This window comes from Bos indicus x Bos taurus, chromosome 10 (genome assembly GCF_003369695.1).
Source record: "Bos indicus x Bos taurus breed Angus x Brahman F1 hybrid chromosome 10, Bos_hybrid_MaternalHap_v2.0, whole genome shotgun sequence".
NCBI lineage: Eukaryota > Metazoa > Chordata > Mammalia > Artiodactyla > Bovidae > Bos > Bos indicus x Bos taurus.
In genome coordinates this window covers 23426865-23440100 of record NC_040085.1, presented here as the reverse complement: position 1 = coordinate 23440100, position 13236 = coordinate 23426865, and the positions used below count along the sequence as shown (strand labels likewise).

At 40.0% G+C, this 13236-nt stretch overlaps 1 protein-coding gene across 1 annotated transcript in view; it reads right to left on the bottom strand.

The window, feature by feature from the left end:
* Positions 1–13236, bottom strand: part of FMN1 (formin 1) — a 457430-nt gene that overhangs the window by 348482 nt on the left and 95712 nt on the right. Inside the window, 1 exon segment of the mRNA XM_027553461.1 lies at positions 11444–11622. Coding sequence (XP_027409262.1) covers positions 11444–11622 — 179 coding nt within the window.

The window sequence follows — 13236 nt, the reverse complement described above, 5'->3', positions numbered from 1 at the left end:
TGAAAAAGATTATTCCCTATAGACTGTTGTTATTGTTGTTCAGTCGCTAAGGCATGTCTGACTCTCTGTGACTCCATGGGCTGTAGCCCGCCAGGCTCCGCTATCCATGGGGATTCTCCTGGCAAGAATACTGGGGAGGGTTGCCATGCCCTCCTCTAGGGGAGCTTCCTAACCCTGGGATCTTCTCCTGCTTTGGCAGGTGGGTTCTTTACCACCGAGCCACCAGGGAAGCCCTCCTTATAGATAGGCCTACTAAATACCACACCTCCCCATACCACATCTGAGCCACGAGTGAGTTGAGCTCCAAAGAAAATTCTTTCAAGGGGTCCCTCTGGGTGTTCCGGGGCCAGTGCTCTCTGGATTGTTTTTTTTCCATCTGAAGAGAACAATTAGCTTGAAATGTTCCCAGGTGGCTACTATAGACGGTGACAAAGTTCACCTGTTTTTATTATAATACTTTTCCTCTGTTCCACGGTGATTTTTAAGTCAGCTCAGTAATTTCAGGGGGGGGGAAAAATCTATGAATTTGGATTTTTTCCAGAAGATCCTTTGCTTAAGAGTCTGTTGACACATGCTGATGCTGTGTGTTCCCTTAGCACTGAGACTTCCCTCCCTTTAGGGAAGGGTGTTCCCAGACAGTGACTGGCCTGGGAGACCGCCCAAAGTGTCAACAGCAGAGCAAGGACCATTTTTTTGTTGTTGTTTTTAGGCCAACTCATTATACTTCAAAGGTGTACCGAGTTCACTGAAAATGTCCTTACTCTTACAAATACAAAAATCAAGTTTGAAATAGTTATTGCATTACTGCTTAGGGTCTTGTGTGTGTATGTGTGTGTGCATGCTCTTTGTGGTCTTGTGGACTGTAGCCTGCCAGGCTTCTCTGGCTATAGGATTCTCCAGGCAAGAATACTGGAGTGGGTTGCCAAGCCCTCTTCCAGGGGATCTTCCCGACACAGGAATTGAACCCGCATCTCTGGCATTGTAGGTGGATTCTCTACCCACTGAGCCACCTAGGAAGCCCACTTAGGGTCTTACTGTCAGATATTTCTAAGATTGATTCCAATAAGCAGTATCAAAGACTCTGGAAATGGATTCAATGTCCATGACAAAATACTGTAAGGAAAAAGAAAGGCTGTGACTTACTTGTGAAGCTGGAGAGGAAGGGAAACAGAAGCATTCTTTAAGGTATAGAATTTCCTGGGACAGGTTTTTGAAGAGTTCTGTATTTTCCCCAAATGACTAATAGTTTTGTCCCGCAGAAATAACCACTACAGAAGGCAGGGGGTCCATGGAGAAAGCATTTCACTGTGGCTAAAGTTGTTCATGATACAAGTTATAGATACAGATCTGGACTCTAACAAACCATATGCATCTCCTGAAGCTTTTATTCTCCTTCTTCCTGGGTATGAAGCTAGACAGCCATAACAAGGTATCTTTTTGTCCTTCCTTAGTTTTTAAGGTGTAAAAGTTATCTTGAGAATACTTGTTCCAACACCAAAGATCTAGTTATCAATTTAAAATATTTTTAAATTTTAAAGGAGACAAAAGAAAAATTAGGGACGATGAGGATTTGCCCAAAACAAAACAAAGGTAGATAACAAAGATGCATTAGGGACATGCATTATTTTAGGGTGTCATTGTTCCAAGTAGGCACCATGTTAGGTTCCTTACGCAAGCTTTCTAATACCTTAATCCTCCCAGTAACTCTAGGAGAAAGGTGTCAGTGACCCCATTTTATTAGTGCTGTTCATTGCAAGTTTCTGTAATGATGGAAACCCCTATATCTGTGTCATGCAATGCAGCAGACACTAGCCATAGGTGGTCTTTGAGCAGTTAAAATGTTCCTAATGTAACTGAGGAACTACATTTTAAATTTTATTTCATGTTAATTAATAGCCATAGGTGGCTAGTGACTACTGTTTGGTTACTGCTTTTGATGTTAACACTGAGGTTCAAAAAAATTAGGACACTTCTAAGATTACACAACCAGTGAGCAGCAGAATCAGGATCTGTACTGGATCAGCCTGATTCTAAATGTACCTTCTTTTCATTACAATAAATCAAAGAACAATAGAATTTTGTAGTAGTTCTCTTTCACACTGAAACATCAGAATGGGGACAAATATTATAGATGATCACCTGATTACCAGACCCAATGGCCACTGCAGTTAGAAAGAGCTGGCAGAGAGCAGAAAGGACACAGAATCATTACTGATTCCTTGATGTTAATACTCACATCACTTAGTCATTTTTAAAGAAAAATATGGAAGCCGATATAAAGGCATTAAAATTACAAAGGAGAAAGTAAGCTAAGCATTGTCACAAAAGGGAAAGCGCTAGTTGCTCAGTCCTGTCCAACTCTTTGCAACCTCATGGACTGCATAGCCCACCAGACTCCTCTGTCCATGGATTTCCCCAGGAGAGAATACTGGATTGGATAGCCATTTCCTTCTCCAAGGGATCTTCACAACTGTGATCCTATTCTTAACCACTGTTAAGAGAGGACAAAGGAAAAAAGAGGGGAGCATAGCCATGGCTTTGAAGTGAAACACCTTTGGGTTCAACACAGGATCTTACTAGTTACACACAAACTGTGACACTTAGGCAAGTTCTTTAGCTCTATGAATCAGTATTTACATACATACAATGGGGAAAATATTTAACTCCTCGGATTGTTCTAAGAATTAAATGTGTTAATATCCCTAACCCAGTGCTTGCTCAGTTCATCACAGCCGCTCAATAAATAGTGACCATTATTACTGTGGAACATGTACAGCTACAGAGATCAATAAAGTGGAAAAAAGAATCATAGTTCCATAATTCTGAAATATAGTCACTGTTGCCTCCATTTTGTACACTGTTTTAATTTGGGACTTAAACCAAACAAGTATATATAGTGCTACTGTCATTTTCAGCACTCTAAGAATTATCATGAAATATTCTGGAAAAATGTTACAACAGTTCCTAGAATCACGGTCACTTACTTCCTGTAGCTCGAAAGGGACATTTATAATGCTCATACTCAGGACAGTTATAGTGCTGCAGTTCTTAATGAAATTCAGAAGCAATAATAATCATATATTAAGATGGCTTAATTAAAACATGTAAAAATCAAAAGGCAAGGCAAAAATAATCGGGTCATAAAAACTGGAGCCTTATGTTAGCATAGGAGTACTCTCAAACATTCTCTAGGCAAAGGCTTCTGTGTTTCAAATTCTAAATGGGTCATATTGGATGTAATTTTTTAACCACAAATTCCCATTTCTGTCTTAGAAAAGACAGAAAATACTTTTCCGAAATTCACACATGGAACATAAATGATACATGTAGAGAGACCAGCTTTACAGAAATAGTGTGAAGCTCATAGTCTAAACAATGCACACAAAACTGCAGTTTTGGGGGCAGAAAAGGGAGGCTTAAAAAAATAGAACCCATTCTAAGGGAACAAAAAAGCAATCATGTGAATTTTAGAGAAGCTAAATGAAATATTTCAGAGCAACATTCTAATCATTTAAATAAAATTCATCTACACATTTCTCACCAATTTTATAAAACTCAGTTCTAATCTGTGGTCTTTCAGGGTCTGAGAGTATAAGTGTGTCTATGTAGACACTTCAAGACTTTAAGACTCCAGTTTTATACGAACAGCTATTCTGTTTCATGTCAGAACAGAGGAAATGAGTACAAGTGTTATCAAGATTTAAAAAAAAAAAGTGAATTTCACAATTCCATTAACCACTAAGGTGTCCAATTAAGTCAAACTTATTCTTTTTGTTTTATAAAGAAATCTGGGATGTTACTAGGTTTGTTGTGATCTTGCCATTTATAGAGCAGACAAGTACATGTCAAGGGAAGTGTGAGAAATGGCCTAAGAACTGAGCTCTATGACTGGCATAAACTAGGGTTTCTATTTAAATGTATACCAGCTTTCCACACCAGTTGCAACTAATTTGAAAGAGATAACTGATTAAATTTCATGGGCTTTAGGAATAAAACCAGATAACTTTTTTTCAACTGCTTTGTCATGACTTAAAGTGCTGAGGAGTTTATAAGAAGCAAGCGTAATTTTCCAGTTCCATCAATAATTCATCCCTTCCAACTATCCTTTTTGCCTGAATCATTTCTGGATCATTTATCATACAGCCCACAGATACACAATCTCTGTCTCTCTTTCACACACTCACACATATGTACACACACATGTGAATAAACACACTCGTCCAGAAAACAAACTAGTTGGCTAATTCTGAATTCACTTCACTTGCAAATGTAAGCCCCATTGTCACGAACATGCTAATGGTTTGGGGAAGTCCACCTGTGGCCTTTAGCTTTAAGCAGTAGGCTCTCATTGGCTTCCATGAAAGACGAGACCAAGATGTGGTCCTTTCCATGTGCCGCGTGCATGCATGCTCAGTCACTTCAGTTGTGTCCGACTCTTACAACCCTATGGACTGTATAGCCCACCAGACTCCTCTGTCTGAGGGATTCTCCAAGCAAGAATACTGGAGTGAGTTGTCAGGCCCTCCTCCAGGGGATCTTCCCAACCCAGGGATTGAACCCATGTCTCCTTCATCACCTGCACTGCAGGCAGATTCTTTACTGCTTGAGCCACCAGGGAAGCCCATGTACTGCAAAGACAGCATATCAGAGAGCCCTCTGCATTCATTCTTTGTGGTTGAAGCTAATTGATGGCCGTGGAGTTTGTCTTTTAGGAGTGAAGGAATGTGGAGGGACTGAAATCTGCTCATGTTCCCACCAGTGTTCCCCCATTAGCTGTAAAGACCAAAGGTCTACGGCATCCAGTGCTCTATGTGAGGATATGTTACAGAATCTTCACTGGACTGAGTTCTGTGGGGTGATTTTGGCTGTGGTTTTAATTCTCAAGCCTTCTCACTGGTTATGGGGGCTAGCTCATATCTATACAATGAATTTGGTTCTTCAATTAGAAACAAAACAGAAACAAACAAACAAAGCATCCAACTAATAGAGAGGTAGAGAGGCTTACCATTTAAGCACCTGGGTCCATACTCAGACAGACTTGGGTTCAAATCCTTGCACCTGGCTTTGCTGAACCTCTCTCCTAACTTGTACAATAGGTACAAAGGGTGGTGACTGGCACTGAGCCAGTGATCAATACATGGCAGTTTTGTCAGTGGTGTAGACACTTAAGGTTGGGTGTGGACTTGGTAATTATATCCTTCTGTTCATCAGATGTAACTACCTGGAACCCGATGCTGTGTCCTCCCGAGACAATGAACCCAGTTCAGCAAGGAGAACTCCAGGCCCCACAGGTGGGGTGACTGAGATGGTCCTTGGAAACCAGTATCTCCAAGAAGAGTGCAAGGTCTGTGTTTTAAAAACTGCATGCGAAACCCTACTTTCAGTATTCATGCCACCAATACAGAATCTCGAGGACTGTTTACCTTTTCTGCTTTTCGTACCTTGCGGCCCATCTCAGGCCACACCTCTAGCAGCATCTTTTTTCCACCCTGCCCATATCCCGTGTTTACAGACATTTTACACAGTATCCTCCATGGTGAAAAGTCATCTCAAATAGAATCTTTAAGAAACTGCACATGTAGTAAGAAGTTAGACTCCATTTGCTCTTTAGTCTGTTCAGATTCAGTTGCCTTGACATGTCTGGCTCAAAGTGCACTAGAAAATGAGAAGCATAGCTAATGATAGTGTCCTATAGTATAATTTAAGAAACTGCCCTTTAAGGCTAACTGGGTAATGTTCATGCTCTAAACAGGCACTCTTGGGTGACTGAGGATTTATCATGCATAGATACTACCTTAAGGCAATTCACACATTTGGTTTGTTTGGATGGTGCTCCCAAATTGATACCTAGAGTTGCCAGATTTAGTAAATAAAATACAGGACAACCAGTTAAATTTTAATTTCAGACAAACAATAAATAATTTTTCACTATGAGTATATCCTATGTAATATTTAAGTCAGCAACTTCATGACCTAAAAGTGGAACTGACTGAGCAACGGGTTCTTCTGAGAACCTTCTAGATCACCTAGAATGGTCTACATGGTTTGCTACAGCAAGATGATCACCCAAACAGAACCTGTCTACGTAACAGTCTGCCTGACATGCAGCCAAGAGGCACCATGTTGGCAGCACTGGTCACTTAAACACTGAAATATATACTGGTTGGTAAAAGATGCTGCTCAGAACCTCCCTGGTATGTACCCTCTACCAGCTCCACCTCCTGCCACTCTCCCAGGGAACCCTTGCACCCTCTCACAGTTCAGTAACTACCTGATGAATGTGACAGGCAACAACATGGATGGACCCTGAGAACACTGTGCTGATGGAGTAAGTCAGACACAGAAAGATGAACACTGTATGCTCTCATTTATAGGTGGAAGCTAAAAATAACCAAACTCATAGAAACAGAAAACAGATCGGTGGTTGCCAGATGAAGACAGAGGAAAATGGGTGAGGTGATCAAAAGGTACAGACTCCCAGTGTAAGATTCTTAAGTCCTGGGGATGTGAGTACAGGATGGTAGCTATAGCTAACAATGCTGTATTGTGTATTTGAAAGTTGCCTAGAGAGTAGATTTTGAAAGCTCTCACTGTAAGAAAAATAATTGAAACTAACGAGGTGATGTTAAATTATCGTGGTGATCATTTTATAATACGTATGTATATCACATCACTATGTTAAACATCTGAACACTTGAAACTTATACAATATTACATGTTAATTATACCTCAGTAAAATGGGAGGGGAAGAAAGGATAGCATTGGAGAAACAAGTGGTATGAGCCTTCAGAGTCAGCAGACTATAAATTTTGGTCTCGCCATCGGAGTGGTGACATTGTTCCTCATTTTAAAACAATAATTCACATTGAGAATATTAAGATGTCTTCCATTTAAATAATTGCCATTTCTTTCTTTACATTTCTTTTAAATAATTTCCACTCTGTATACATCACAATCTACCCTCTAACATTGCTTAGGTTGATTTATACCCCTTTAACAGAATCAGGAAATTTAACATTATAACAAAAAGGAACTTTGTTTTATCTGTTCCTGTTCGTCCCATTCTGTCAGCATATATTTGATAAAGACACTGAGGCCCATGGAACTTAAGGCGGTACCCAGAGTCCCATAGCTAGTTAGTGGTTGAGTCAGCAGTAGAGGTGAAGTAAATGAGATTTCCATTTCCTGGTCCAAAGCAGAGGGGCCCAGATCTGACCCACTGCTTGTTTTTGAATGACTTCTTTAAAAATGATCCTTACATTTTTTAATGGTGGAGGAAAAAAATCAAAGATGAACAATGTTTTCGATAGGTGAAAATTATATGAAATGCAAATTTCAGTGTCTACAGACTTTTACTGGAACACAGGCACACTTACTATGTATGTATTCTTTATGGTTACTTTTGTCAACAGAGTGGTTGCAATAGAGACTGTATGGTCCCCAAAGCCTGAAATATTTCCTCTCTGGCTCTTGACTTAAAAAAAAAAAAATTACTCTGCAGCTAAATAAGGGCCTTAATAGCAGTCCCAGCCTGAATGCCTGGGGTCATTCTGATTTGTGGATGCCAAATTTCTACCAATTAGTAAATGTTATAGTTATCACCCCTACATACTAATGAAAAGCTACATCTCCACTGAAAAAGCCTGATTAAAGTAACTTCCTGATGGTGACACTGCAAATCAGATTCAAAACTGAAAACAGAACAGTCCTGCAACATTTAAGACTGATCAAAATATCATGCAGCAATACCCTTCTCCCTGACCTTAGTGTTCACAACCCCCAGAGGAAAGAAGTCCTTCTGAGCTGCTATGGTGATCAGTGCGTGTATGCATGGATGCTAAGTCACTTCAGTGGGACTTTTTGCGATCCTATGGACTGTAGCCCGCCCACCTGGCTCGTCTGTCAATAGGATTCTCCAGGCAAGAATACTAAAGTGGGTTGCCATGCCCTCCTCCAGGGATCTTCTTGACCCAGGGATGGAACCCATGTCTCTTATGTCTCCTGAACTGGCAGGTGGGTCCTTTACCACTAGAGCAAGCTGGGAATCAGTAACAAGAGGCAAACTTTTACTAAATCAGTAGAACCCTCCTCCTGAATGGACATCTTACTTAGAATAACAATATTCAAAACATAGGAATCAAATTGTAGCGTCTAAGGAAGGGGGAGGATTGGAGGTGGGGAGACTTATGGCCCAAGGTGTAAAAACTGCTAATGCAGAAAATAATCTAAAGGAACTATCCCAATGTTTAAAAATTATAATTAAAAAAACGAAGAAGCATGTAAATATTTATATATTTTATTGTGTGTTTATATAAATTTTATATAAAAATACATGCTATTTATATACGATACATGAACATATTTATAGTATAATATGTATAACCATGTGTATCCATATATATACATACACAAACACATATACCCCATTAAAGGTTAGTTCAAGATATAGGCCTTGTTTATGTGATGATATGTTTCAAAAGCCTAAAAATACTTATAGATAATAAACCAAAGTTTATCCTAATATTGGCAGGGAGGGGTATAAGAAAAATTATATATGTAGTAGTGCTATTTGTGTCCAAGTTGAAGTACTATTTCAAATTTTAAAAAAACCAACTCTAACTCCAATAATAGAGAAATTATTAAATAAATTTTAGGACACAATATTGAAGAATACTACACATTCACTTAAGATACATCCAGAGGAATTGTAAAACCATGAACAAGCAATGTAAGAGTAATAAGTAAAGAGAAAAAAAAAATGTATAAAATCTATGCTTACAAGTTAAAAATAATACCTCACTGAAAATAAGTCATACATAGTGAAAAATACAAAGATAATTTATCAAATTTTTACAGTTGTTGTCTTTGGTTGCTGAGGTTATGAATTATTTTTTTTTAATTTCTTTCAATTTGACTACATATTTCAAATTTTCTAAAAGGATTGTATATGATTTCTATAATTGAAATAAAGTAAAATTAGGAAATAATTTAATTTACAGGGAAAAGGAAAACCAGGAATATATAGTTTAGCCAATGGGTTAAAAAACACATAAACCCAGAATTTTTTTTAAAACACAGAAGAAAAAGAAAGACTTTCAAGTTCATTTCGGCACTGTGACATGCCAGACATCCTGCTGCCGCAAGCTCAACTTAGCCTGACCAGTAGATGTCGCTGTTACACTTCTTACTTTGAGTGAATCTCAAGATACACAACTGCTTTTTAGAGCCAGTACTGGGAGGGAGGAGGGAGGACGGTTCAGGATGGGGAACACGTGTATACCTGTGGTGGATTCATTTTGATATTTGGCAAAACCAATACAATATTGTTAAGTTTAAAAAAAAAAGTCAAAAGGCTTTGACTGTGTGGATCACAACAAACTGGAAAATTCTGAAAGAGATGGGAATACCAGACCACCTGACCTGCCTCCTGAGAAATATGTATGCAGGTCAAGAAGCAACAGTTAGAACTGGACATGGAACAACAGACTGGTTCCAAATAGGAAAAGGAGTATGTCAAGGCTATATATTGTCACCCTGCTTATTTAACTTATATGCAGAGTACATCATGAGAAATGCTGGACTGGAAGAAGCACAGGCTGGAATCAAAACTGTCAGAAGAAATATCAATAACCTCAGATATGCAGATGACACCACCCTTATGGCAGAAAGTGAAGAGGAACTAAAAAGCCTCTTGATGAAAGTGAGTGAGGAGAGTGAAAAAAAATTGGCTTAAAACTCAACATTCAGAAAATGAAGATCATGGCATCTGGTCCCTTCACTTCATGGCAAATATATGGGGAAACAATGGAAACAGTGAGAGACTTTATTTTTGGGGGTTCCCAAATCACTGCAGATGGTAACTGAAGCCATGAAATTAAAAGATGCTTGCTCCTTGGAAGAAAAGTTATGACCAACCTAGATAGCATATTAAAAAGCAGAGACATTACCTTGCTGACAAAGGTCTGTCTAGTCAAAGCTATGGTTTTTCCAGTTACCATGTATGGACGTGACAGTTGAACTATAAAGAAAGCCGAGCGCCGAAGAATTGATGCTTTTGAACTGTGGTATTGGAGAAAACTCTTGAGAGTTAGTTCCTTGGACTGCAAGGAGATCCAACCAGTCCACCCTGAAGGAAATCAGTCCTGAACATTCATTGGAAGGATTGATGCTAAAGCTGAAACTCCAATACTTTGGCCACCTGAGGTGAAGAACTGACTCATTTGAAAAGACCCTGATGCTGGGAAAGACTGAAGGCGGGAGGAGAAGAGGACAACAGAGGATGAGATGTTTGGATGGTATCACTGACTCAATGGACATGAGTTTGAGTAAGCTCATGTGAGTGCGAGTAAGTTGTTGATGGACAGGGAAGCCTGGCATGCTGCAGTCCATGGGGTCGCAAAGAGTCAGACACGACTGAGCGACAGAACTGAACTGAGGTTAAAAAAAACTACAAATTTCCAGTTCATCTCATGAAGGCTTGTAGTTTTTACATCTCTCAGCTTCATTCCACACCTCCTTTTACAATAACTGAGATGTCCAATGTTTTTCTAAAATGACATACGATGACTGTGGTCTTATGATTATGAAAAGTACAAGATTCTTGTGCTCTTGGATGCCTGAGAAAATTGTCACCCTGAGAATATTACAGGCCACAACTTATCAAAAACATACTTCCAGGCTTGAAAGTAATGAATTGGAAGGTTTTAAATGAAATCAGGAACACAAAATTGTCAGTAAGTTTTAAAGTTAATGGCAGGGGTGGTGGGGAGGGTGCGGTGAGGAAGCCTCTCTTGGATTCCTAATGCTCACTCCCGTCTCTCACAGAAAATGGGGAAGTGAAGGGGGGCGGGGACAATTGTGACAGTCTACAATGTGCAAGTAGGTAAAACCCAGCCCTCTGCTTTGTATAGGTCAGTCAGTGCTTCTGTGTCACTGAATCCGTAAAAGAATGGGAAAGAGAAGGCTGTTTTTTCAACGGGTCATCCTGCATTTGGCAGATTTCCTGCCAAACTGTTCACCTGTTACTTGAGTGGCTGCAGAGAAAGGAAGGTGCAGGAATGTGGAAGACAGGCTATTTGAATTTCACTGGAGGATCCAGATCATATCAGTCAGTTACTGTATGTTCTCAAATTTTTAGAAAAATATTAGGAGTGACAAATGGCGTCTCCCACAATGAGGTTTAGGCCACAAAGTGATATTAGCAGAATATTCTGTAAATGCTCAGATATTTCCATGACTGTGTAAACACAGTCACTTTCTAGTGCACAAATTTCAAATCAGCAACGTATATCTGTTTTCTGCAGCTGACTGATTTTTAGACAATGACCCTCACACAAAAGACAGCTTTAGCAGCCTCGCAGACACACTTTATGTTAAATGCATAGTAAATGAGTCTCTATTACATACAAAGAGTCATAGCCCAAACACAAAGGTTTCTACTCACATGGAGATCCAAGTGCAATTCACTTCTGTTGGGTTTCTCTCTTTCCTCGTGGAGCAGAAATGGACAGGCTGGCCCTGCTCTGTAAGCCAGGACCCATGCACCTCCATCTTTGCTGGGAAGGTCTTTAGCTGCTGTCTGCTCACTGAAGCTGTCCTGGGCAAAGCCCTCAGAGGAGATGCCTAGAGCAAAGCAGAGAAGTCCATGAGTGACACAGTGGTGACAATGCATCAAGCCAGCCATTTCTGGGGACTCCTATGTGGGCCACTGCATAGCACCTCTTACTTCCCTTCCTAGGTTATATTTTTAGGGGTTGCTTTCCTCCAAAAGTGCTTATCTTAAGTATTCTTTCTGCATCACACTCAGAATGAATTAAAATATATGCCCTCATATCCAAGGCATATAAAAAATAAGTCTATTAGTTGTACTCAGTGCTCCCTATTCCTGCTTACCAATCAGGCTATATAGATCATTCTCTTTCAGAACAGAATCAGAGGATGAGCTGCAGGACAGAAGTCAGGAGTCCTGGACTCCTGACTTACAAGTTGGCTTTACTTGCAAAAGGTATCACCTGAACCAAGTCACTTGTGTGTATTCTTCGAGGGCAGGAACTGCATCCAGTTCATCTTCATTTCTGGGGATAGCTGGCCTTTGGTCAGTGTGTTGAATGAGTGACACCCACGTGAGTGCACTAGGAACTCACTTTCCTATCTCCAGAATGAGAGTATTAAGCTAGCTCTTCTTTGAACTATGTTAGGGTGATAATAGTCAACTATGTGACAGGCACGGTTCTTAACCCTGTTCGGTTTTCAAAATAACTCTATAGGTAGGTATCATTAGGGTTCTCATTTTAGATGAGAAAACTGAAGTGCAAAGATTTTCAGTGAATGGCTTAAGATCAGTAAATGATAAAGCCAGGAATTGAACCCAGGCAGTCACACACAGGCAGGTGTGCTCTTAATGACGAGACTCCATGGTCTCTGCCTGACATTTTTGAGATGGCGATACCTGTCCTACAATAAAAGGACTTTGTGGTCAAGTAAGCCTGTAGCTTTTATCCCCAGAGCCATGACTCATGTTAGCAAACGAAAGAACTTGAGATGTCCTTTAGCAAAGAAACTTAACTCTATATAATAGCATTTTCCAAACTTAGTTGACCACAGAATCCAATTAAAGGGACACCTGTTAAACATGTCACAAGCCACCAGTGTGTTCCACTTGAATAGAGTTTAGAAAAAACGAGATCACCCCTAATGTCCCATAGAGCTCTCAGGCTCCTAGACCTATTCTAGTTCCTGGTAAGCAAACTTGGATATTAAGCAACCAGGCAGAAGTTAAGAGTTTAGGCTCAGTGTACTTTTGCAATAGAGATGACTGCTGGATATGTGACAGGGTGTTTATTACACATAATCCTTGTAATAGTGTCTCTTTGGCAGGGACCCAAAGCCAGCCAATGACTTCAGCCATGCTGAACACCTGACTTACAAGTAATCTGAGCCGAGAGTAAGTCAGCAAACAAAAGGACTGTGGGATAACACACTTCTCCTTTATATTAGTGTAGCATTTCAAGAGAAAATTTGGAAACACCCAAGGTTTTGCTTTTTGTTTGCCTGTTGGGTTGGTTGGCTTCCAATCACACTTTAAAACTGAAAGATGATACAGGTCACAGTGTCTCTATGGTTGCCCTCTGGCAGGCTGTCCACAAAACACTGCAGTGAAAACCAAGAAAATGAAGGTCCAGGGCCTTGGGCATCTACTCTGCATCCAGAAGGTTACACGTAAGCCCTTTCTTCACC